Here is a 27,053-nt window from a genome sequence, read left to right on the forward strand (position 1 = left end):
AACATCTGCCCTGCTTTTCCTGGAATTCCTGACCTTGTGTTTATTTGACATAAAATATTAGAGCCTTAACCTGAATTCCTAAAATCATATTGGTCTTACTCTGTACACATGTTTTCAACAGACCAGTCCATCATCGCATTCTGGAATGCCAAAGCAAGTCAGAATCAAAACTTCCCAATCCGTGGGCGATGTAAGCACTACTTACCAGCCGCCTGAAACCAGAAGCAGGCATCTCTCGATCAGTGAGTATTGATAATCTGGCACCTATACTTTTGGTACACAAATTCTGAAGCACAAATAAAATACAATCATGCAAACCAGTTTTGTCTTAGAATCTGTACACATTGAATTCTGGGGGGAAAGGACTCAGATGTGTGTTTGTTTGTTTTCTGCTTGCTCCCATTTTCTCACAGGCACACACTCACTCTCTCCCGTCCTTTGAATTTCAGACAGAATAAGGCAAAGCCCCACTTTTATTCTCTTCATTTTGACATACATCTTAAGAGAGAGGCTTTATTCCATTCCATCCTAGTCATTTGGTGGTTGGGCTTCATGATAAAATGTGCATTTCTCCATCTGAACAGGGTCAAGTTTTGGTTTTTTAAAAATTGAAGGGGAATCTTTTGATTGCCTATTAGCTCTTTCAAAAATGAAATTTCTTAGTTGCTTATTTTCTCTAATAACCAGTAGATGGTGCAAGTGTACTTAGCATGTATGTTTTAACGTGCTCTCACAACATACAGCTAAAACATTCTGTGTATAATAAAATCAAGTCACCTATCTTTTAGGCTATATACATACATACACACGTGTTCTGACAGTCTTAGAAATAAATACAGGCACATATGTTCAGTATTAAGATGAAAAATTCAATCATTTGTACATTGTATGGATTTACTGTCTTATTCAAACAAAGTTTTACTCAAAAAATACTTTTAATTGTATGCATGTAAATATTTTAAGACACACAACACAGTATCATACTTTATTTGATATGAGTTTTAAAGGCCATTTCAGTGTATTTATTGTGTTTTTATTCTGTTTTAACCACACTGCTATTATTTAATTGCTTTTTTTAATTTTTGTATTGTACTTTTTATACTTGTCTAGTGTGGATTGTTAGCCACCTTGAGTCCTCACGTGGAGAAGGGTGGGGTATAAATAAAGTTAATACTACTACTACTACTACTACTAATAATAATAATAATAATAATAATAATAATAATAATAATAATACATTCTGTTGGCTAATGATGCTACTGATACAGTGCCCCTTTTTTCTAGAATCGGTTCTTTATATATAATAAGCTGCACCAAAACTCACCCCTGCTTAAAAAACATTTCCTGCAAGAAACCGCGGTAAGGGCAATGGGCAGGAATGGTCATTACAAGTGCCCAACTGTATATGAGGCCTTTGAAACTGCTTTGGATCATAGCCAACAACAGCAGGTTTACCCCTCTTTGCTTTAGCTTGGGGAGAAGGGAAATACAGAATTCTCTTAAAATTCCATATCCCTTTGATAATGTCAAAGCATAAATAAAAGTCTATTCTGTTATACTATCAACAAAGCAAAAATAGCACTTGAGGGACCAGCAAAGTATGTCTGGTAATCAGGGAAAGATCTGGAGGCTTTTCCTAGGCATTGGAAGCCAGCTAAATGACAGCAAGCATGCAGGCTGCTAGATGATACCTCTATTAGCTGCTATTCCGAATTTGACATTATATTAATTGGTTTCAAATGTCCCCAGTTAATTATTTCATTAGGTGCCCTTCCTATCTTATGCAAAAGGCTGAGTGTGCAGTCTGGTTGGTTTTATTATTACGTTCAGTTGAATAAAACGATAACAGCAAATACACAAAAAAATAAATGAACAAGAAAAACAAGAGGGAAATACTGATTGGCAAAGGATTGGGAATGCCATAGATAATTAGGACAGTAGATTATTAGGCAGATAATTAGGACAATAGATTGTTCCAAAGGTGTCTGTGAGTTACTGGAGTAGTGGTAAATTATGTTGTTATGATTGGAATATGCAATAAAAGGCCACCAGATTTCAGTAAACAAGTCATCTATATGATGACATTTATACTTTTTGACTTGTGCAGTTAAGTTAGTTAACTTGCTCTATACAAAGTTGTTTCTAATAATAATAATAATAATTTTTTAAAAAAACCTTTATTTATAACCCACTTCCACCTCCCCGAGGGGACTCGGAGCGGTTCACATGGGGACCAAGCCTGATCAACAGATAAAACAATACTTCGACAGCATATATAATAAAACAATAACATTAAAATAACATTCATAAAATATATAGCGAGTATCATGACTAAACGGTAGGGCTGTTAAAAAAATTACAGGGAAGGCAGGCATGTGCAAAAACGCAAGGCAATGAGATTCAGGAATAGGGTAAAGTGCTGGTGATGAAAACAGACCTACTCGTCAACAGCATGTTGAAACATCCAAGTCTTCACATTTTTGCGGAATGTGTCCAGGGTAGGTGATAATCTAATCTCCCTAGGGAGAAAGTTCCAGAGCCGAGGGGTCACCACAGAGAAGGCATTCTGCCTTGTCCCCACCAGTCATGTTTGCAAATCATGTTTGCAAGTGAGAGAAGGGCCTCCCTGGCAGATCTAAGAGCTCGTGCTGGTTCGTAGGGGAAGATACAGTCACTCAAGTAAGCAGGACCCGAGCCATTTAGGGCTTTATAGATCATAACCTGCATTTTGAATTGGGACCAGTACGTTATCGGCAGCCAGTGGAGCTGCTTCAAGAGAGGCATTGAACGCTCCCTGTAGCTAGCTCCTGTTAGCAGCCTGGCCGCTGGTCTTTGCACCAATTGCAGTTTCCAGGCCTTCTTCAAAGGCAGCAGCCCCACATAGAGCATATTGCAGTAATCCAGTCTAGATGTAACTAAGTCATGGACCACCCTGGCCAAGTCAGACTTCTTGAGGTACGGTCGCAGCTGGTGCACAAGTCTTAACTGTGCAAAGGCCCTCCAGGCCACCGCCAACAACTGAGCATCAAGTGTCACCAATGAGTCCAGGAGGACTCCCAGACTGTGGACCTTCCTGAGGGGGAGTGTAACTCCATTGAGCACAGGCAGCCACCCTATATCCCACGACTGACCAGGAGGACCTCTGTCTTGTCTGGATTAAGCTTCAGCCTGTTAGCCCTCATCCAGCCCACCATAGCAGTCAGGCACTGGTCCAAGACACAGGGGCTTCCTTGGAATTGGGTGGAAAAGAGTGATAGAGTTGAGTGTAATCTGCATAGAGATGGCACCGAACTCCAAAACTCTACCTGTAGTAGTCTTAGGTTATGCATCGTGAAAGCTCATTAATGGGAAAATATACTTATTATCTTTCACATACTTTTCTGATTCAAGCAAGTTCAACTATTCTAATTTCCGTTCAGGCCATATTCCTAATATCTGTCTCAACACCACTGCCGCTGAATTTTTCTCTGTTACCTACAGATACTGACACTTGTTCATGGTCACCACATTTCCCTTATTCTACAGGGCATGCGTACTATGTTTTAACAGGAGTATTAAAAGAACAGAAGAACACAACTGTTCCATTTTCTTTTCAAATATGTGCATCCTTTTCATTTAAAAATCCTCAGGTTCTCAAAACACGGGTCGAAGTTCACCCCCTCCAGGGTATGTTCCAGAGAGGCAGCAGCGAATTGCTCGTCAGGGCTCCTATACCAGCATTAATAGCGAAGGAGAATTCATCCCAGAAACCAGTGAACAATGTGTGAGTTTGAAATAAAACAAGTAAAAAGTAGAACTGGTGGTAACTTCTCATCCTCACCCCCTACAAACCCCAGAGATCCCTCCGTTCTGAGGACCAAGACCTGCTGGAAGTCCCCAGTTTTAAGACCTTGCGTCTAACTGCAACTAGACGCAGAGCCTTTTCAGTAGTGGCGCCATCTCTGTGGAACACCTTGCCACCTGAAGTTCGTGCCTTGCGGGACTTGTTGGCCTTCCGCAGGGCATGTAAGACACACCTGTTTCGGCAAGCTTTTGAGTTCTGTTGCTGATGTTTTAAAAGGTGCTTTTAGGATGTTTTTAAGATTTTTTTTTAAGATGTTTTTAAAATGTTTTTTAAATTGTTGATTTTAGCCGGTTCTTGTAAGCCGCTCCGAGCCCTAGGGGAGTGGCGGCATATAAGTTTGAAAAATAAATAAATAAATAAAATCTTCTCAGCTGTGCTTGTCATCATGAATTGCTATATGGAGTCAGACCATTGATCATGTAGTTTCCTTTTGTCAGCAGATTATATGAGAGCCATGCAAGTGTGGTGCATCAGGAATGAAATTTTCTCCATTCAGTGGGCCACAACACTGTTTTTACTTTAAAAAATCAACCAGAAATGAGTTAAAATCTGCTTGCTACCTAAGATGCTGAAATGTGGGGGCAGGGAAAAGCTATTTCTGTTGGTTTTATGGGGTTTTTTGGTTTCTGGATTTTTCCCTTCCTGTTCATTCTTCCATTAACACAATGAATAAAGATAAGAATCAAGTAAAATTTATGTTAGAGGACAATACAGATAAATGGACTATGTGATGGTAATGTTAGCATATTAAAAGACTCATAATCAGGCTCCTAGAATATAATCAGAGTGGTCCCTTAAATGTTCCATACTTCTTTTTTGTATCATACCTTCAAAACCAGGCCATATTCAACATTAATTTCTTTGGCTTTTCCTTATAGATGCTGGATCCTTTAAGCAGTGCTGAAAACTCTATCTCTGGGAGCTGCCAGTCCTTGAGCCAATCAGGAGACAGGTATGGACTTGGATGGATTTGGAATAGATTATACAGTCCAGCCAAAAAACATTACTGGTGTCTTTTTTTTAGGCCTGATCCTGGGGTTATTTGGGCACTGATTCAGAAAATTGCATTGGATAGACCACATCATTTCTTAGATATGGTTATGATTTTCAATGGGTGAGCAGATTACGACACGTGTATGATGATGTACAGATCTCAAAAAACTAGAGCTGATGGCGGAAAACTGGTGTCATTTTGGAATATTTAGATCAAATATATCCAGAAATTGGGTTAACATTTTGAGTTCCAAAATCTGTGTTGACCAGTGTTATTTTCATATTAGGATTTCATATTGGGAAATATTGGGATTTCTGAAGATTTTGGCCTCTGCTGAGTTTGGCTATGTGCTTCTGGAATTCCACTTTACACACACAATTTGACCTGGCTTATTTTTGTAACTCTTTCCCTATACGTATTTACATTGGTTATTTGCTTCTGGAACTTGTATTAGTTGATTTTTCGAGGTTGCTCGATGTGTGTTCTAACATTGAAATTGTTAATGAATAGGGAGACTTGTGATTGGTCACATCCTTACAGAATTCATGCCCCAGTGTCAATAGTGAGCAATGATAAGCTAATAAATACACAAGTTAAGAACCTGAATCTAGAATAAATATGAACTTGCATGAGTGGCTAGGCTAGAAATATATGTAGAGAAAAATGAGATGTCTCAGGTAAGGACCTTTGTTGTATAAATTTCTTGAGTGCTTCTGGCTTCACTCGCATGAAAGGTAAAGCTATTCTCTGGTTGTCCTGGACCCTGACTTCCTCAGCTAAAGGAAACCTCTCATGACAGCTGTCAGGTCCATCTCTCAAAAACAGTGAGGCTTCCTTGGGAAAGGATACCCAGGATACATCTCTGATTACTCTTCCTCCATTTTTGGGTTTAGATGGTTCTTTCTCCTCAATTGCTGATAGCCTGGTTGGTGGTATAAATAATGGCAGGGAAGGTAGCAGAATCAGTTTCTGTCTTGTAATGGGTTTCTGTGATGAAACTAGACATGAAAACAGATTCATGCCAAATTTGAATGGTTTTGTTTAGTATAATAAGAAGACCTACATTGGACATTGCAGAAATTCCAAAATGCTATATTTGATGCAAATACGCTACTGCCATTTCTACAGCTCCTGTTTCCCAGACTTTTTCTAATCTTAGGGAGTAGGCTGTTGTTGTTATTATTATGTTCCATTGTAATATAGATAATTCCAGTCAGTTGTTAGATACAAAATTAAATTATCTCCTCCCCTGATTTCCAATGTGTTCTCTTACCAACAGCCTTTCTTTTCTGAAATCCTGCATATCCAGGGCTCAGAGTTTCCCGGACAACAGGCAAGACTTTACAGGTAAGTCAGATTTAATGGGATGGTTCTTAGGAAGAGTGAGGTGATAAGGAACTTACTGTTCTCTGCTATATATTTATGTTTTCCACATTGATTCCAATCAAATAATGATGTTAAGAAATATATAGGCAATAGGGCTGTCAACTTTTATCTGTTTTTGTGCCATACCCAACTGGAAGCTTCCAGGGCTTCATTACGTTCCAGACAATCCAGAGGTGATGCCATCTCCTTTCCTCAAGTTTTCAATCATTTGAGGGCAGTGTGGAAAACAAGGCAAAATGTGGATTAGTTTCAATGAGTCTTGGGTTTTTCTTCTCCTTGGAAAGCTTCTCCAAGAAAATACTTTTCTTTGGCCTTTTGTGGGAGGCAGTTTCTGGGGAGCATCAGAGATGCAAAATAGGCTTATAGACTGCCACAAACCAGCTGCTCTGATATCTCATTGGGGAAAGGGATGCATTTCTATGATCCTCATGCCATAATTTAGTGGGTCCTTGTTATCTGGTCATTCTGCCTTTTTGTGCTGAAATCATAGAATTGTGCAGTTAAAAGGAATTTTGCGATCATTTACTTCAATCTTGTGCCAATCAGAGAAAGTCATAGCTAAATGGATATATGACTACTTAAGCTGTTTAAATCTCTCGCAGGATCTCAGTCCCAGATGTCAAAAATTAACACTGTAACAAAATGTGAAAAATATACTGTTCCTGGTTTGAAAGTGTTTCCTGTTTAATTGTATGGTATTTACTTTAAAATTAGTTGTTATAATCCAGTAACTTTGTTTTTGTAGCTGCCACAAGTTATGTTGAATTGGTTGAAACTATATGAGCTATTCATTGAAAAACTATAACAAAATGTGCTGCAGGATGTGCCTCAAAAACAAAGTTTTTGCAGTTTAATAACCTTTTCCATGTTTTTTAAGATAGAACCAATTAGGAAATGACATTTATAACCCAGGAAAAAAGTTGTGTTACACAGTGTAATTGATGGTGTGTGTAAGAGAAAGATTGTTTGGAGGGAGTGACCATTTGTGTGATTGTGTTTACTGAATATGCATGAATGTGGGGCAAATTGTGTGTTGGCTGAGCAGTGATGAGGGAGGTTTTCTCTTGTAAATAGGTTGCTCAGGCCCCATAGTCTAGCTCAGGGGTCCTCAAACTTTTAAAGCAGAGGGCCAATCCATGGTCCCTCAGAGTGTTGCGGGGCTGGACAATAGTTAAAAAAAAATACGAACAAATTCCTATGCACACTTCACATGCCTTATTTGTAGTGGGGGAAAAAACAATGGAAGAACAATACAATATTTAAAAATACAGTAAGAACAATTTTAACCAACATAAACCTACCAAGATTTCAGTGGGAATTACAGGCCTGCTTCTTGCTGATGAGATAGTCGAGTTAATTTCGATTGTTGTTGTTGTTGTGTGCCTTCAAGTCATTTCAGACTTAGGGGGAGCCTAAGTCTAAAACTGAGGGCGGGGGGGCAGACAAATGACCTTGGAGGGCTGCTTCCGACCCATGGGCCTTAGTTTGGGGACCCCTGGTCTTGCTCTTTCTGAAATAATTTTAAGGGGAAATAGTAGCCTGTGCCTTGATTAGATTAAGACAGTTTGCATCATCTCAGCTGGTTTGTCATTTTAAAAGAGATCATACATCTATGTGTGTATCTCTTGTCTCATACGTTACTTTCAGTGATGATGTTCACTTATTCCTTCACCCTATCATAGGACCTCCATGAGAGGAATTTAGTTTTCTGCAGCTTTTTCTTCGTGTACTCTGTGAATGCACACTAATGGAGAGGCTGCGCCTGCGCAGGTCCCAACGGAAACTCTTCCCAAGCTGAAGTTCAAATTTTGGCGGTAGCCACGCCCCTCCGTCCCCGGAGGGCATATAAGGCAGCCCTCGGCGACTCCTCCCCAGTTCCTTTTTTCCGCCGCAAGGTTCACTTCGGATTCTCATGTCTACGACTCGCTTCAAGCGCTGCACTCAGTGTGCCGCTAAAATTCCTGATTCCGACGGCCACGCCAAGTGCCTTTACTGCCTCGGGGAGGCACATGTCGTCGGTACCTGCCGTTTTTGCCTGGCCCTAACGGCCCAGGCTAGAAAAAATAGAGCCGCGAGGCTTAGAGCGGCGCTCTACGAAAAGTCGCTTGCCCCTGAACCCGCTCCGTCGACTTCGGGCACGAAGCCGCCGCTTAATCCGGCATCGATGTCGGCTTCAACAGCTAAAGCTCCCTCGGCCTCGTCTAGGGCGTCCAGAGCCTCCAGGTCGTCTAAGACCGCCAAACCACCGTGCACTCTCACCACGGCTACGGTGTCGACACGTTCTGGTCGAGTTGGCCCTTCCTCGACATCGAGCTCGGTGGCCTCCGTGTCCTCGGCTCGTTCCCATCTCGGGGCTCCTCCGTCGTCTTCTGCGATGAAGATCGCCTTTAAAAGAGCTCACGAGGAAGCTCGTCGGTCCCAATCCGACTCAGCAATGGTCCCTCCCACACCGGGTAAATCCCTGAGGGTTCCATCAAAACAACCGCTCGCTAAGAAGAGGGCAACTCAACGCTCTTCCTCTTCCGCTTCCTCCAAGATGGGCGTCATTTCTTCGGCGACTTCTTCTAGAAGATCCTCTCCGATCGCTCCAGCTCAGCGACCTCGCCAACCTTCTCCTCAACAACTTTCGGATGGCGAATTGCAGGACTCACCCCACCACTCCACTCAGACAGTGGTCAGGGTGCCATCTCCTCGACCTGCTATTTCTCAGCGCTCGTCCCGTCAACAGCTTTTTCCCCCGACCTTGACACCGGAACGGGGTAGACAAACCACTCGCCTGGCTCGAGCGGCCCAGGCCTCGGCCTCCAAAGAAACTCGGCCGCAGATGGCTCCTGCTCTTGAGGTTTTGCCGCCCCCAGAGACAGTGTTGTCATCTCCCCCTCAGTCCCCTCAAGGGGCTGGGGACGATGAGATTGATATAGATCGTCCTGATTCCGCTCTCTCGGCCTCGGTGGTATCCTTGGGCCTTGATCTCTCTCCTCCTCATGATGCCTATGAGGTGGACCCTCCTTCGCCTACCGACAACATTCGGGCTTTCTCCGAACAAATGGTTAGAATGGCGGATGCCCTGGGTCTAGAAATCAAGCAGACTTCCAAGGCAGTAACTGACCCGGTCTTCAAACGGGTCCAAGCCCAGGCCCCTCCGGCCACACTCCTGCCGTTTTTGCCTTATCTCCTAGATGTCATCCAGTCTTCGTGGAAGACTCCTTCCTCGATCCCTCCTACCTCGAAGAGAATCGAGTCCTGGTATCGTACGGACGACGATACTTTAGAGTGGCTTAAGCACCATCCCGACCCAAATTCCATGGTTGTTAAAGCCTCTCAGTCCTCCGGTCGTGAATCCACCACCCCTGCAGACAGGGAAGGCAAGAGGTTCGACGCGGTCGGTAGGAAGCTCTACTCCGGAGCCCTTCTGCTTTGTAGGATGGCGAACTATGGGGCCTGTATGGGGGCCTACCAGCAGATCCTTTGGGAAAAAGCTCAACCCTTCTTCTCGAAGTTGTCCGATGAAGACCGGTCGGTTATGTCCACCCTCCAACAAGAGGCCGATTCATTAGCACATCATCAAATCCAGATGGCTAAGCATACGGGAGACACGGCCGGCAAGATGATTGCCCACGCCATCGCCATTCGTCGCCACGCCTGGCTGAGGTCGTCCGGTTTGTCTTCCTCCTCGAGGCAGGTCATCGAGGACCTCCCCTTCGACGCCATGGGCCTTTTTAACTCTGGCACCGACGACAAGCTTAAAACCAACCATGACTTTAAAGTGCTGGCCACTAAATGCGGTGATCAACCCCAAGCTCACCGCACCAAGTGGTTTCCTCAACGCTTTCGACGCTTCCCGCCTCCTTCTTACCGCCAGCAATCCTTCAGGCGTCCCTCGGTATCGAACAACAACAACCGTCAACAGCCCCGTCGGGCTGCCCAACCACAAAGACAGCGCGGCCGGGCCACCCCCACCGCTGGTCAACCTCCCCGGCGTTCCTGACGCCATCTCTTTTTCCAAAGACTCTTCTTACGGTACCGATGCAGCTCTCATTCCTCAGCTCCTCTCCTCTTCTCCGAATCAACCTCCTGGTCTCTTTCTAGATCGCCTGGCTCCCTTCTTTCACCGGTGGAAATCTATTACTTCAGATGCCTGGGTTCTCAAAATTGTCCAAGAAGGCTATGCCTTAGAGTTCGAGGAACTCCCGCCCACGGGTCAGGTCCTTCTCTCCAACCCTTCTCAAGAAATTCTCGCAGAGGTCGACGCCCTTCTCGCCAAAGGGGCTATTCGGCCTTCTCCATCGGTACAGGACCCTCAAGGCTACTTCTCCAGGTACTTTACGGTCCCGAAGAGGGGTGGAGGCCTCCGCCCAATTTTGGACTTACGCATGCTCAATGCCTTCATACGTCCAACCAAGTTCAGGATGGTCTCCATTGCCTCCATCCTCCCGATGCTGCAGCGCGGAGACTACTTCGTATCTATAGACCTTCGAGACGCCTATTTCCACGTGGCGATTCGGGAGAACCACAGGCGCTTCCTCTCTTTCAAAGTTCTCGACCAGACCTACCAGTTCACCGTTTTACCCTTTGGCCTCGTTACGGCCCCAAGGGTCTTTACCAAAGTCGTCGCTGTCGTGGCGGCCCACCTCCGGCTCCAGGGAATCATAGTCTTCCCTTATCTAGACGACTGGCTTCTGGTCGAATCCGACCCTGCCCTCCTCCGACGTCACGTCGACTACACTCTCTCTCTTCTAAAATCTCTCGGTCTCCAGCTAAACCACGAAAAATCTCACCTCACCCCGTCGAACAAAATCCGCTTCATCGGCGCTCTGTTCGACTCAATCGCTCAGACTGTCTCTCTTCCGCTAGACAGGTTTCTGGCCCTTCGACAACAGATCACCTTTTGCGAGACCCACCGGAGGGTTCGGGCTCGGTCCATCCAGGTTCTCCTCGGCCACATGGCCTCCACAGTCCTCACGACCCCGTTGGCCAGGCTCCATCTCCGGACTCTGCAGAGGTGGTTCATAGACGTTTTCAAGCCGTTTCGCCACCCCAATTCGAGGTTCCTCTCGGTCCCGCCCCACGTTCGTCGGTCGCTTCTCTGGTGGAAATCCCTCTCCAACGTCTGCAGGGGTCTCCCGTTCCACCCGGTTCCCCCCTCCACCACCATAACCACAGACTCTTCCAATTTCGGCTGGGGAGCCCACATGAAAGGTCTCACTGTTCGAGGCCTCTGGTCTCCCTCCGAGAAGGCCAATCACATAAACTTTCTCGAACTCCTTGCCATCTTCAAGGCTCTGAAAGCCTTCTCCCGCCTGATCTCCCAAAGATCTGTCCTCATCCAATCAGACAACACAGTAGCAGTCTTCTACATCAACAAACAGGGCGGCACGGGCTCAAGGAAGCTGATGCTTCTCTCCTCCCAGCTGTGGTATTGGTGCATAGCCCGCAACATTCTAATCTCGGCGATTCACCTTCCCGGGACCCAGAACAACTTGGCAGACGCCCTCAGCAGGATGACGACTTCCTCCCACGAGTGGATGCTCGACCCCGAGACTCTTCTTTCTCTTTTTCTCAAATGGGGTTTTCCCACTCTGGACCTTTTCGCCTCTCCTCAGAACGCTCAACTGCCTCGGTACGGTGCGAGACTTCCCCCATCCTCCTCTCCGGGCTGCCTGGGAGACGCCTTCCTTCTGGACTGGTCGGCGGAACCGATCTATCTCTTTCCGCCTTTTCCTCTCATACCGAGGGTCCTACAAAAACTCCGGTCGGTACCGATGTCGGCGATCCTGATAGCTCCAGCCTGGCCCCGTCAATCTTGGTTCCCGGCTCTTCTTCGCCTCTCCAAAGCGACCTTCTTCACTCTGCCCCTTCTACCTCATCTCTTGTCCAGGGAGAACGGCCAGATCCTGCACCCGGATCTCTCCTCTCTACATCTCACTGCTTGGAGGATTCTCGCCTGACTTCCCTCCCGCAGAACCTACAGGAGGTCCTCCGCGCAGCTCACAAGCCGGCTACAACCAAGGCCTACACTTATAAAATTTCTCGCTTTCGTTCCTTTCTTCGCTCTCGAAAAATTACTGTTTTCCCAACCTCGATACCGATTGTGCTGGACTTCCTTATGTCTCTGGCAGATCAAAAACTTTCTCTTGCCTCTATGAAATCTTACCTGGCCGCTCTATCCTGGTGTTTTCAACAACATGGTAGACCATCGCTGTTCTCCGATCACCTTGTCAAAACCTTCTTGAAAGGCTATAATAACATCTGCCCGCCGTCTCAGCCTCCTACTCCGGGTTGGAGCCTCGAGCTCGTCCTTTCCCAGCTCACTGCTTCTCCTTTCGAACCATTGGCTTCGACCGACCTTCGTCTCCTGTCTTGGAAAGTTGCCTTCCTGGTGGCCATAACTTCAGCGCGCAGGCCTTCGGAGCTGACCGCCCTTCGGGTCGATGAACCTTACCTCCGTTTTCATCACGACCGCGCCGTTCTCCGTCCGGACATCACCTTCCTTCCCAAGGTGGTCTCGGCCTTTCACCTTAACCAGGACATTGTCCTTCCTGCCTTCTTTCCAGACCCCTCGTCTCCCCTTGAGCGGAGACTGCACCTCCTTGATGTGCGTAGAGCACTTCTCTTCTACCGGGACCGTACTAAGGACATTCGAAAGACCCCTAAACTTTTCGTGGCCCATGCTCCAGATAAGCTGGGGAATCCTATCTCTTCACAAAGACTGTCCCATTGGATTGCTCAGGCCATTGAACTGGCCTATGAACTGGCCAAACGCCCACCCCCTCCGTCGGTTCGCCCGCGTTCGACGAGAGGCCTCTCCACGTCGACTGCCTTCCTGAGGGGCATTCCCCTGGACTCCATCTGCAGGGCAGCGATCTGGTCCAACCCCCTTACATTTGTGTCCCACTATAGGGTAGACCAAAGAACTCTGAAGGATTCAGCCTTTGCTAGGGCAGTTTTATCTTCATGCTTGTCTTAACTTTATGCATTTATGACTTCTCTGCGGGTGTTTATTCTCATGCAACCCTTTTTTGTGTTTCTCCTGTCCGTTACATGTTTGCACTGCTCTTTTGACAATTTGTGCCTTATTTACAAATGCCTTTCCCCCCTTTGGGAAATGATGTTCCTACTTGCACATGTGCTCTTAGAGGGTTATATCATGCCTTACCGGGCTGCTCTCGGTGTCTGGCGTGTGTTGATGCAATACTTTTTTGGGTCCTCGGACCATGTTCTGATGTTAATAAACATATGTTTGGACAGTTTTCTCATTGTCAGGGTTTGCTTAGCCCGCCTCCAAGACCTAAGCTTGCTAGTCTCTATTAGTGTGCATTCACAGAGTACACGAAGAAAAAGGACAGGTTGCTCACCTGTAACCATGTTTCTTCGAGTGTACTCTGTGAATTCACACAAGCCCGCCCTTCCTTCCCCTCTGGCAAACCCTCTTCCTTTCTCGTTGCCTTAGCGGCGTAGGAACTGGGGAGGAGACGCCGAGGGCTGCCTTATATGCCCTCCGGGGACGGAGGGGCGTGGCTACCGCCAAAATTTGAACTTCAGCTTGGGAAGAGTTTCCGTTGGGACCTGCGCAGGCGCAGCCTCTCCATTAGTGTGAATTCACAGAGTACACTCGAAGAAACATGGTTACAGGTGAGCAACCTGTCCTTCTCCTATATCTATTTAATAAAACGTTGCTACCTTACTTTGTCTCCATTCTAGATCGTGAGAATCAAATCTATGACAGAGCAGAGAAAGGTGGAACATACCCTCGACGTTACCATGTCTCCATGCAGCATAAAGATTACAATGACGGTGAGTGTGCTTCTGCTGCTGTAAAGCACCTTGCTTTTAATCTTAGTGATAAGATGGCCATGTTTCTTCCAAAGAGACTTATCAGCTTCCTCAGTTACCAACCCCCCTCCCTCTCCTAATCCTTCTACTCCTTTTGAACCTGTGTAGAGGGACGGACGTGGGCAAAGGATTATAAGTGAGTTGGCATTTTGCTTTATCTTTTCCTGTAGTAAAATAGCTAGAGAAAATAAAGAGATGGGTGATGGAAATCATGCTGCATCATCCCTGACTACTGGCATGGTATAAGGAGATGAATGTAATGTCTACTGAGAGTAAGCTTTGCTATATCGTGAGAAAAACGTGTGTCGTGAAAGTATCAGAATACCAGATTTATTCTGAGAAGTAATCACTAGATAAAATGTTTTTAAGCCCCAGATGGTTTCATGTTTTGCACACGCACACACCCCAAAAAAGCCTAGTTTTTGGATTATTTGCTGCAGGATTGTTTTATTTGCAAACCTCACTTCTTTTTCTCTGACTCTTGTTGACTTTTCAGGCCGAAGGACATTTCCCCGCATTCGACGGCACCAGGGCAACCTCTTCACACTGGTGCCCTCCAGTCGCTCTTTGAGCACCAATGGGGAGAATCTGGGCCTGGCAGTGCAGTACCTCGACCCTCGTGGGCGCTTGCGAAGTGCTGACAGTGAGAATACTCTCACTGTACAGGAGAGGAACATCCCAACCAAATGTAAGGAAATAGTCCTAAAATTTGAGAGAGGAAACACCATAGAATGATTTACCAGGACATTCAAGATCGATAAAAGGAAGTGTGTAGTTATCACCCTTAATCGGACCTTGTGGTCACCTTCACCATACAAGGCTAGGGCACTGGAGAATAATGGATACTGTGTCTGCTGTAGAGACATGTAGCACTCACATACAAAATCCATGTTTGTGCTTGGAAAGTGCTGCCAGGGTGTTTGATTTTTTGTGAATTTCTCCTGGCCCTGTCCTGGTGACCTCTGGTTTTTAAACAGTAGCAGCCAGCATCCTGCATCTGCTACCCCTTTGCTACTACAGACTGAAGGACCGATCTACATTTACTCAGGAGTTAGTTTCATTTCCATTTCTGAGTAGGCACAAGTGTATTTGCAAAGTATAACCTATACAGTGTTCCCTCACTACTTCGCGGTTCACTTTTCGCGGATTCGCTGTTTCACGGTTTTTCAATAAACTCTAAAAGACTATTATAAATCATAAAAAATTAAAATTTACAGCCTAAGGAAGGGGGGAAGGAGAAGCCAAAGGGAGAGAAAAGGAGCCCAAGCGGCAACAGGTGGAGAAGGAGGTGATTTATCAACACACAGTTGGTTGATAAAAATTTAAAATAGTGTTTAACTACTAAAATAGTGTATACATATTAAAATAAATATAGTGTCCCTACTTCGTGGATTTTCACTTATTGCGGATGGTCCTGGAACCTAACCCCAGCGATAAGTGAGGGAACACGGTATACATTGGAGGCTACTTCTGACTTGGGGAAACATTTTTAAATAATGCATTTCATTTCCAAAGTAGTAATATGGGTTTAGGATGCTTAAAATAGGTTATTATTACATATATATTTTACATTATTCGCAGTTTTTTTCTGGGGGGGGGAGGGAATGGGCAACATTTTCTGTGCCTTCAACATTTCTGTTTTGTCAGTGCTAAGGTGAACATGAGAAAATGCTATTTGGTTATGCTAATACATTTTCTGGGAACTTTTAGGTGGCCAGTGAAATACAAAGGCCCTATTGGTGTTTTTATAAATTGAAGAAAAAAAACTGTTAATGGCATCCCAAGCAGAATTTTATCGACTGAAGGCACTTCTCCCTTGATCATTTTGAGGCCCTTGGATTAAGCTATTCTAAATAATTCATGTTAACATTTTGAGAATACGCTCTTCTGCTTGACAGCTCCAAGTGCTCCAGTGAACTGGAGAAGGGGAAAACTCCTAGGACAAGGTGCCTTTGGTCGTGTGTATTTATGCTACGATGTGGATACAGGGAGAGAACTTGCTGCCAAGCAAGTCCAGTTTGACCCAGACAGCCCTGAAACCAGCAAGGTATTTGTGTAATTATAATGTCATGACCATCAGTATGCTTCCATATCATTCTGCCAGATCATGTTCCCTGTTCTACTAGTCACTGCAACCATATTTTAATGAATTGACCTGGTTTATAATCCAGTAATTTCTTAAATTAATTGATTAATAACCTCCCTTTATTTATTAGGCAGCAGTTTTCTTGTATTTTTATGTTAATAGAAGTGCTAATGAAAACTGTGCACTTGCCATTATAAAAGAGGTGTTCTCCCTTCTCATTCTATGGCTTGTTCTTGGCTTGTTTTTCTAATGTGTTAGTAGAAAAGGAAGCCAAGGAAAAGTAGTTCCCTGTGTTTATATCACATGGAAAAACAAATTAGCAATTGATGCTCCATGGTTTGTTTAGTTGCTCTCACTGCAAGCAGAAATGATGAGACCACAGATCTTTGGCTTATTGGTTTCTGCAGATTTGCCCACAGAGGATCATGGTTTGTAAGCTGAGTTTCAATCATTTTTTAAGGCTCAGTCCAAGTAGCAAACTAGTTTAATAAAACTGCAGGCTCTTTCTCAAAACCAAAACAAGGGTGAGTAGAGAGCATAGACAGAAGGGCTAGGCCAATTAAACATACTTTTATTTCTCTCTGAAACATCTTGTTTATTTCTCACTTGCTCTGAAGAGGACTGTTTGTGCAAAGGCCAGCTTGGTTTTTCTTTACATGGTATATTAAGTGGTTTTCTTCATGGCTGCAGGAAGTGAGTGCATTGGAATGTGAGATTCAGTTGCTGAAGAACCTCCAACATGAGCGCATTGTTCAGTATTACGGATGCTTGAGGGACCGAGCAGAGAAGACTCTGAGCATCTTCATGGAGTATATGCCAGGGGTAAGAATTGATTTGGTACTTCAGAAAGTAGAAATAATCTGCTTCTGACCACAGTGGGCTGCAACATTCATTTTTTATTAAAGTATTCTTCAGTACCTTCTTGTTTTCCTCTGAAGGGTTCTGTCAAAGACCAGCTGAAGGCTTATGGTGCTCTAACGGAAAATGTGACCCGGAAGTACACTCGGCAGATTCTGGAAGGAGTCTGTTACCTTCACAGCAACATGATTGTACATAGGGATATCAAGGGTAAGCAACACAGTTGAAGAAAGAATCTTTTATATAGACATGTTAGTATGCTGTGCTTCAAGAATCATGTTCCTTTTCTGTCCAAAATCTCAAAAAGGAAGTAAATGTTGACATGAAAGGATTTGTTAGAGTGCATCCAGAATCCAGAGCAGTGCACTTTTGTGATTGCTGCGTAGTGTAGCATAGCATTACATTTTTGACCCTTGCTATTCCAGTAGCAATCAACTTACAACTTTCTTACCTAGGAAATACTACCAATAATTTTGTTGGTGTTGAACTTCTGGTCCGCACAACTCATAATTGCTATTGTACTAAGAAGCATGAACTGGAATTACAAAGTAGGCAAATGACTGACCTATTTCGGTATCCCTTCTTAAAGTTCTATAACCTGTCTCTATTCACTGTTCTTGTTTTCTTGATATTCAACTGTAAAAGCTGTTTTGTTAATCGTTGTTAATCCCTTGCTATTTTCTGTTAATAGTGAGGTGTCATCTACATATCTTAAATTGTTGATGTTCTTCTAATTTTGATGCCCCCTTCTTCTGAGTCCAATCCAGCTTTCTGTATGACATATTTTGCAACTAGATTAAAGAGACAAGATGGTAAAATGTAGCCTTGTCAAAATACCTTGCCAGTTGGAAACCATTCTTTTTCTCCAAATTCGGTCCTGATATGAGCCTAAATCTAGATTGCACATCAGAACAATAAAATGTTGTGGCACATCCATTTTCTGCTGTAATCAGAGGTTTCTCAAAAGCTACATAGTCAGATGCTTTACTGTAATTTATAAAGCACAGGCTGATTCTATTCTGATTCATAAGTATGCCCCATTACCCATTATATATTGCATGATTCTTTGTGTCTCTTCTTTTTCTCAATCCACTTTGCACCAGACATTTCTTATGCTATGTATGATAAAATCTTTGTTGTAAAATATTGAGAGTCACTTTGTTTGCAAGTGAGAGTAACAGTTTTATTTATTTTTTATCAAAAACATTGCATAAATAAGTATAAAACTGATAAAAATAGAGAACACAAGTGGCTAAATAATATTTTACCAAAAATGGACAACAGCGACCACATTGTCTATAGGTGTCTGTAACACAGTGATTACCATCATCCCTGCTATTCCCTTTCTTGAAGTATTTCCAGTCTGTGGACCATTATTTTGTTTTCTGTTTTGGTTGGCAGAGTTTTAGTCAGAATTTGGGTGGACACTATCTCTGTAGTCTTAAATAGTTTTTATTTTTACCTGTTCTTTACCCCAGTCCAAATGTTAGATTATTTTGTTTTAGTTTATGCATTTTCAACCTTATATATTTAGCTCATATTATATAAGCATCCTGTAATGATAAGTGACTTAATGTATAGTAATGTAATGACACTGCTTAAGTACACATTCATCCTTCGGTTCTGATCTGTCTTTTTTGTACTGCACTCATATAAAAAACACTAGTATCTGTGTCAGACACTAAATCTATAAGACTTTGTGCGTTTTAAACTAAATGAAAACTACAGGTTGCATCTCAGAATTTTGCATTGTACACATGCCACTCTTTTTGTTTTTGCTCCTTTTTTGAACTCAGGAGCAAATATTCTCCGAGATTCTGCTGGTAATGTGAAGCTTGGTGATTTTGGGGCCAGCAAACGACTACAGACGATTTGCATGTCTGGGACTGGCATCCGTTCTGTCACAGGGACACCCTATTGGATGAGTCCAGAAGTGATCAGTGGGGAGGGCTATGGACGAAAGGCTGATGTCTGGTAAGAAACTAGTTTTCTGTTGCAATGTTGTTGCCTTGGGCTCCGTATATATTTAAGTTTATGACTTGCAAAGACTTTCTCCTCTGTGTTGCGTTGCAGCCAGCTGACACTGCATTAGTCTTGTAGCGTGTTCTGCTTGCTGTGTGGATGATCAGGGATTCAGTTCATTTGGAAGCAATACTTGATTTTTAAAAGGAAAAAATACTGTTTTCTCTTTCAAGCTCAGACCACTTATTCTAGGTGGGTGGAACACTTGTTTCCAGTGGCAAGAATACAAAGCACAGGCATCATAGGAGTAGCATTGAATGCAAGTTCAGTCATCTTAATCATCCTTAACTCTGCTAAGGAGTAGACTTCATGGTCATCTCTTCTCTGGTCACTCTCTTCCTAATTTGTTGTATCTTATGTATTTAGATTGTAAGCATAAGAGTCCAGTAATGATGTAAACTGTTCTGAGAGCCTTTGTGACTGAAGAGCAGTGTATAAATAATTTAAAATAAATGCAGTTATTACCAATGAGCCAAATAGTCCCCATGAGCAAAAATGAAAGGATATTTCATTTGATTATTGCAACTTTCTTGGTATATGTTTGAGGTGTTTCCTTCCTACCAAAGGCTGCTTCCTGGGTTACCTCTTCCACATTTTTAAGCACTGTGCTTAAGAGGCAGCTTAGAGGGCCAGACATCTAAAGATTAACATGTTATTGGACTGCAACTTCCATTAGCTCGGACTGCCATAACTAGTGATGAGGGATTATCAAAGTTGCAGTGAAATAAAATTCACCCCTGTTTTGAATAATAAAGTATGAAGCTTCTCCTTCTTTTTACCTGTTCTCATTGTCTCCTCTCTGTACAGCTGTCTGTTCTCAAGAGTTGCCTAGTCTTCTCTTAAAAATTGCAAAATTCTACATGATTCAGACTATGATATATAGTGGACTTAGTAAAATCTGCATATTTTTTGGAAAACAACATAAGTTTACCAAGATGGCAAGCCATTTTGAAAATTTGACTCCCCTTGCCATTCCTTCTATGCCTCGTCAAACCATATTGCTGTTTCTGATCACTATGGTGGGCTTGTGTGTGTGTTTTGTTTTGTATTTCTGCATTGTATTTCTTCAGGATTCACCTGGACAGGGTGGTGATAATGATGATGTGGGTTGTCATGTGTGAAAGGGAAGCTGGGCAAGCCTGACTGGGAACAGCCAATCGCAGCTCAGGAAATGCAGGCAAGGCCTGCAGGGAAGAAACCTTACTAAAATAGAGGCTTGACCCTGTGAGATCCCAGATAGAGGAAAAGCTGACACAGAGATAGAGTTAAATTTTCATAGTGATGCAGCTTTAATTTGAGAAAGATAGGGAACAAGAAGGCCTGTAACAAAAATAGGTCAGCAAGGCAGAAGGGAGAATTGAGGAGCTGTGAGTGAGTAGAATATATAGGGATTTACATGTTGGTTTTTGTGTTCTAATAAACTTCTATTCCTGGGTTTGCAAGAAGGAACAATCCACAATAATTGGGTTTCATCCCCACGCTCCAACTGGAATGGAAGGATCCAAAATTTGTTTTCAGTTGAGCTGTTTAGCCCCTGCCCCCTTCTCCAACAGTTTTGTTTTCTATCTTACTTAATCAACTGGTCATGTTTGTCCATCTCTAACAAATCGACAAGGCAAGCATGCTAGTAAGGATAAATAACAAGGAGAAAATAAGGATAACCATTGATACCTCTCCTGGTAAGCTGTAACTGCCATTTTGAAAACAGCAGCCATTACAACCTGCTCATGAAACAGCAAAGCCCCAGATCCCCATTGGGGAGGGGGGTTTGAACCTTAGGCCCAAATACGCAATCCAAGAGAAGATTAAGTGAAGCCAGGGGGAGGGTGAATGACGGGAGTCCAAGGGTAGGAACTGCAGTGCCAGCCTAGAAATGGGATCTGTCACACTGTGACTTCTGGGTAACTGCTAGCCCAAAGTCAGATGCATTTTTGTTGGTAGAGCACATTCTGTTCTATAGCTGTAGAATTCTGCTTCCCTCTCCCCCTTTCAGTGTAGCTGTCAAGGGTTGTATACCAGTTCTGCACTGACAGTGACTATTTTTAGGATCAAAACTTGAGGCCTAAGGCCAGTGTGTGTGTGTCAGGGTGAAACAGGATTCTCAAGCTGGCCTCTGGCCCAGTGCTTTATTAGATGGCAAAATATGTGGGTTTTGTTGTAGGAAGATAGTCTATATACTGTTTGCTTATTGTATTCCTAATTTAACTGAAACTGAAACTATTCAGTTAAAAAAAATCAGAAAGCCTTCCAAGTTTTCCTGCTTAGAAGCTTTCCATTTTCTAAACCTGCTTGTAGTAGATAGCAAAAGTAGCCGTCTTCATTTGAGCTTTTAACTATATTAATTAAATTAATATAATTAATATAATTAATTAAATTTAATTTAAAATGAGATGAGCTTTTGTTTGTATTGTTCATTTCCAGGAGCCTGGCATGTACTGTGGTGGAGATGTTAACAGAGAAACCACCTTGGGCGGAATATGAAGCCATGGCAGCCATTTTCAAAATTGCCACGCAACCAACAAATCCCCAGCTGCCTTCTCACATATCCGAAACTTGTCGAGATTTTCTAAGGCGGATCTTTGTGGAAGCCAAGCAGAGACCTTCAGCCGAAGAGCTGCTCCAGCATCCCTTTGCACAACTGCCATATTGAATTCTCCCCTTCCCACTGCAAACAGCACTTCTCCCTGCGGTTTGACACTCAACTTTCTGAAGAGGTTGTCCAGCAGCCATAGCAAAGTGTCAGCCCCAAATGCTGGTCCAGCTTTGCTATTTGCCTAGAAAGGCATGGTGTGAGAAGAAAGCAAGGTTGTCAGTTTTTTTAGGTTGACATCTTCGTTTTAAGATGGATGTTTTCAGCAGCTATACATTTACATCTCTGACCTTGTTGGGGTGCTGACATGATGCCATGGTGTGCCTCCATGAATATATGAGTTGGAAGCCAGCTGGGAGCCATCTAATTTGAATGTAGCTCTGTGCCAGATGCTTGGCCAAAGTGGAAAAGGAGTACTTACAATTTGTGATGACTGCTAAGACTCACAAAAGCATGTGTTGGGATCATGCTTTCATTCTCCGTTTCACAATTCCCCAGGACCTTATCAAGTCAAGTGCCACAAAGAACATGCACTCCATTATTATTATATATAATAATTATTATATATTTTTCTTAAGTATTCAGCATCTGAAAGTGTTCAGAAAATATTGATTTGGGTAAACATGTGAATAGTATTGTTTTATAATGACAACTCGAAGAGCCGGAGGCAAGGTCTTTTGATCCTTCTTTCTATTTCTTTACCTTTCTCCCTCTCTTATCCAAATATCTGGATGATGAAATAGGGGGTTCCCATGGAACGCAAGCACAATGGGGCCAAAGGAGTGTAGGCTCCCTGTACAAAATGAGGGAATCAAGCTTTTTATTATTATTATTACTATTATTATTATTATTTAGGACTGGCCTGTTTGAGGGTGCAATTCAGGACTGTGCATTCTGTGTCTATGCAATAACTGTGTGCTAACACAGAATTTAGTTATCTGGCACACAAAAATCAGCATCCTGGGACTCAACACTTTTAACTTCTTTATTTATTTTTTTAAAAAAATAAAAGCAAGTTTCTAGTCTTTATGGCAGCAGAGAAACTATAAATGTTGAAACTATGGAAGGTGCCTTGTGACTTCCTAGAAGCCATGGGGTACTGAGCAGGTGTTGGTTGGGGCAGATGTTCAGTGCCCCTTCCATTAATAGCAAAAGCCAAATGATCAAAACCAAGAATATATATGAAATTACACATGATTTGTATAATTTATTCAGATCATAGAACATCATTTTATAGGTTATTTTAGCACATGCATTCAAATGATGGAATTGTGAAAAATGTTTGGCATGCATCATGGATAGCTGTCTTTCACAGTTGATAAAAAACCATTGGAGAGCTATCACTGCAGCCTTGATATTTTATTGACTTGAATCTCTAAAGACATTGGAATCTTCTATACCTCCATTAGATGGCTTCTTCCACCTTTCAGCAGAATGCCACTGGTGCCATACTTAGATTTGCCAAGCCTTCTAAACAAATATCAGTGCTACCAAGATTTATTTCAGGGAAAGGTGAATTACTGTTATTGAGCCTAAACAGAGAACCTTTCTATTTCATAATGAATAGGCATCTATCAGAATTCTCTGTTTTCCTCATCTCCAGTTAATAATTTTTGGTTTTCAGCCTAGTCTTGGATGTACTTCCAATGCTGAATTAGGTCTTCATTATGAATCCTGGCATTGTTTTGGGGCTCTCCTGTGAGGCTCCTATGAGACCCTTTCCAACTTTGAGCTGCTAATACAAATATTCTTGTTTGTGCTATAGAAGTTTGGATTTCGAATATATAGTAGGTTCATGCAGGGCCTCTGTAAGAGCTATAATCTTTGGGAAACTCCAGTTCTACATAAATTTTTGAGATTTCATTTTCAAAAATAGATGAAAATGTAACCAGTTTGTTATGCTGAAAAGAATATTGTGTTGCTTATTAAGTTTTTCCATATGCCCTTGATACATTTTGGACACCTATGTTGCAACCAAAATACCCTTGATTTGATATTTTTGACAAGATAAATCAAGGTGTTCGTATTTGTGCAAAGTTACATTTACTCCCACAAACAAGCAAACTAAACACCTATTAGCAACAAAGCTGGGCAGTGGAGAGACAGCAATGTATTGTGGTTTGAGTGTCAGGCTGGGATCCTAGAGGCCAGGGTTTGAATCCCCACTTGGCCATGGCAAATCTGTAGGTAACATTGGGCAATTTGCATTCTCAGCCTCAAAAAAAGGCAAAGGCAAACCACCTCTGAACAAATCTTGCCAAGAAAAGCCCATGATAAATTCAGATTGATAGTACACAACAATATACTTGTATTTCATTGCATAATAATTGTCACCGTGTAATATTCGCATCCCTTTTGGGGAGTCATAAAATTGGTATTTTGCTTTCCTCACATACTAGTCGCATTGTTGGTTCAGTAAGGGTGCTTCACTTGGCTGCTTGCTTGCCTGCCCCTCCCCTTTCAGTCACATTCAGCTGCAGTGTTTTTTGACTCAGTTGCGTGAAGCACTGCTTAAAAGGAAAATTGACAAAAGAGTGAATTAAGCACAGATTTTTTTTCATTGCATAATGTCAAAAAGGGGATAAAAGTGTGGTTATTATGTGATGAAATACAGTAGGAACTGCTTTCTACCAGCAGAGGTACCTTTAAACAGAATGCAGTTGAAGTGGATAAAATTACAGCAAAGGTGAAATGGTTCGCAGTCTTGTAGCATTGGCAAGGTGTGAAGCCACTATCCAGGAATAGTTGACCTTTCCAGGACATTGCATTTGTGTAGCACAAGGATCAAGGTAGAATGATTTGTCCTTAACTAGGCTGAGATCCAAAAAAAAAAAAAAACATTGTTTTTATTTTCTAACATGCCAGTATCCTTTGTAAATCTTGAAGATAGCTTGAGGAGTTTGAAGGTATCTATGTCCTGAAATGCATCTGCTCCCTTGTAGTATATGCTGTTATTAAACAAATACCCAACATCAGACTTCCTCCCTGTCTCCAAGAATGTGATTATGTTGGCTTGGCTGCCCATTTGTATGATATACTTCAGTACCTGGACCCAGGCTGCTGATTCAGCATGAGAAATTAGCCAAAGCATTACATGTATGGATGCACTTTTACAAATGTATTTATATCACTCTTTGTTAAGCTTTTTACATCATGTCAGCAAATTGTGATGCCTCATACTTTTTTATTTATATCATAATTTGTTGATTTTATAGATATGTACAGCAACTGTTAATGGGATGGGGAGGGAGGAAATTAAAACATTTATGAATTTGAAAAAGGGAAGAGAAGCAGCTGGTTTTGCAAAGAATATTATAGTTTTATAATAAGATGTGCCAAGCCAAAATGCCTCTTTGTTTTCTCACAGGTCTGTTGGGGAAGGAGAGGAGAAAATCTCACATTTGTTTACATGAATAGGAAATAAATTGTGATATAGAACACCAGGACATTTATCCCACTTTCTGTGTCTAGGATACATTTGTAAGATGCAGAAATATTTACTGCAGATCATTTTTAAAACATTGGTAGCCAACAGTCTCAAATGGAGTCACTGTCCATCCTTTCTTGGATCACTGTATGGTCACAGAATTTCAGCCTACATTTTTAACAGACTTGGGTTCATGCTTATCAGATCCATATGAATTCTGGAATGCAAGAATTCTGGAAGAGAAAGCCATTTGCTTTGTTGCATGTAATCGATAAAGATCCATGCATTGTTGCTACTCAGAGCAATATGGAGAAAGAATAGTTTCCCCTAAAAAATAAACATAGGTCTCTTTTATGTATTTGGGCTGGTTTCTTGCATGCAAATTCTTTCTCCATTAGTCTCATTGACTGCTAGATATAGATAATGCCTCTGCAAAGGAGACATTTGAGGAGGAGGAGGCACCCTCAAGGCCAGGAATGGCATCTGGAGTGTCAAGCTTGACCGCAAGGGACACCAGGGCTCTATTAGCTACAACGGGCTCATGCTGTCGATGGTCTGCCTCCTCCGATGTCATGGTGCCTCCTTTTGGTCTCCTCTTCAGTGATGGAATTCTGATCCTGCTCCATCTCCACTTTCCTCTTCTTTGCCTTCTCCTTTCCCTAGAGAGCATTGACCACAGTCTCGCTCACATAGGGGTCCGGAGGGGTGCTGTCAGTGGGCCATTTATCCAAAGGGGAGGATGGAGAGTGCAGGTTATCCTGATCTTCATGGAGCTCTGGATCAGGCTGGAATCATAGCCATAGGTCACACACACTCTCTGCACCCTACCATATTCACCCAGACCTCTCCATGTAGCTGGTTAGAGAACTCACATATTGAGATGGTCTTAATGAGACATGTCTCCTTTGCAAAGGTGGCTGTCCTTTGGATATATAGGGGAGTGACAAAATTAACTGGTAAAAGGTAGCATTCTCACCCCCATTTTCCTCAAGGATAGAGCTGATATGGAGGGTGAACAACCAAAAAGGGCTGGAGTGTGATTCTGTTTTAACTCAGAAGTCACTCTTTGAGTTCAATGAAATTGTATTTTCAGTTTGTATTAAAAACAATTTCCCTTTTGGTTGCATATATTTTGCCCAACTGTTTCCAGTCAGAATGCCATTTTCTTTCCCGTCTAGCAAATTTGATTCTTTGGCTGTTTGTGGTAGCATCCTGAGTCTTACATTTTTGCTTTCAGTTAATATTTCTGATCTTTATGAGTATAGGTGAAAGGGAAGAGATTTCTTAATGATAATTTGCAGATGAAATCGTAACAATTTGTGAGGAAACAAAGATGTTTGGGCTTGGCACGACGATTCTGTATACTCCAGGTTCACCTAGCAGTATTCTACTGAACTGCAGTATTATATCCTTATTGCAGGAAGGAATGCCATATCTAAATGACCTTTCTGCATTGAAGAAGTTTTCTCAAACAAAATTTTCTCCTCTCTTCAGTGTCCCCTAGTGTGTTGTGAAGGATTGGCTGCCATCACCCTCAGTCAAAATAGCCAGAAATGTAGAGCATTGGAAATGTAGTTCAGCAGTCTCTGGTAGACCACATGTTCTTCATCTCTAGTCTACAAAGTCATTGAGAGTATGAATTAAAACCCACAGAATCCTTACATTTTAAATGGCCTTTAGTAAAGGTTTTTTTTTTAAGATTCGCTTTAAAGAAAAAATCCATATAACATTTTCAAAAGTATGCCATGAGAACTTGATTTGTAAGGGGAAGATTTGGGCAATTTGCAATCATGAATAACCTGAAGTGTACAGAAGACCTTGAACCACTTGTGTCTTTCTAATTTTTATAAGTACTTATACTGACCAGAGCTTGCAGTGCAAAGCTAGGCCAATGTATAACTATTATTTACAATAAAATATCATTTTCAGTTATTATTTGTAAGCTTTTCTGGTATGGTCGGTAAATGTTTGTCTTTTCCAGAAGCAGCATGGAAAGCCCTCATTGTGATACTG

The 27,053-nt window shown here is 42.6% G+C and overlaps 1 protein-coding gene across 1 annotated transcript in view; it reads left to right on the plus strand.

Moving 5' to 3' along the window:
- Positions 1 to 26,972, plus strand: part of map3k3 (mitogen-activated protein kinase kinase kinase 3) — a 53,414-nt gene extending 26,442 nt beyond the window's left edge. Inside the window, exons 7-17 of the mRNA XM_003222346.4 lie at positions 122 to 242; positions 3,630 to 3,763; positions 4,723 to 4,796; positions 6,118 to 6,185; positions 13,926 to 14,018; positions 14,554 to 14,745; positions 15,956 to 16,104; positions 16,834 to 16,965; positions 17,082 to 17,211; positions 18,798 to 18,975; positions 21,445 to 26,972. Coding sequence (XP_003222394.1) covers positions 122 to 242; positions 3,630 to 3,763; positions 4,723 to 4,796; positions 6,118 to 6,185; positions 13,926 to 14,018; positions 14,554 to 14,745; positions 15,956 to 16,104; positions 16,834 to 16,965; positions 17,082 to 17,211; positions 18,798 to 18,975; positions 21,445 to 21,673 — 1,500 coding nt within the window. The 3' untranslated portion in view covers positions 21,674 to 26,972. The remainder of the gene's footprint in view (positions 1 to 121; positions 243 to 3,629; positions 3,764 to 4,722; positions 4,797 to 6,117; positions 6,186 to 13,925; positions 14,019 to 14,553; positions 14,746 to 15,955; positions 16,105 to 16,833; positions 16,966 to 17,081; positions 17,212 to 18,797; positions 18,976 to 21,444) is intronic.
- Positions 26,973 to 27,053: the final 81 nt, after the last annotated feature.

Source organism: Anolis carolinensis, chromosome 6, assembly GCF_035594765.1.
Source record: "Anolis carolinensis isolate JA03-04 chromosome 6, rAnoCar3.1.pri, whole genome shotgun sequence".
Taxonomy (NCBI): Eukaryota; Metazoa; Chordata; class Lepidosauria; order Squamata; family Dactyloidae; genus Anolis; species Anolis carolinensis.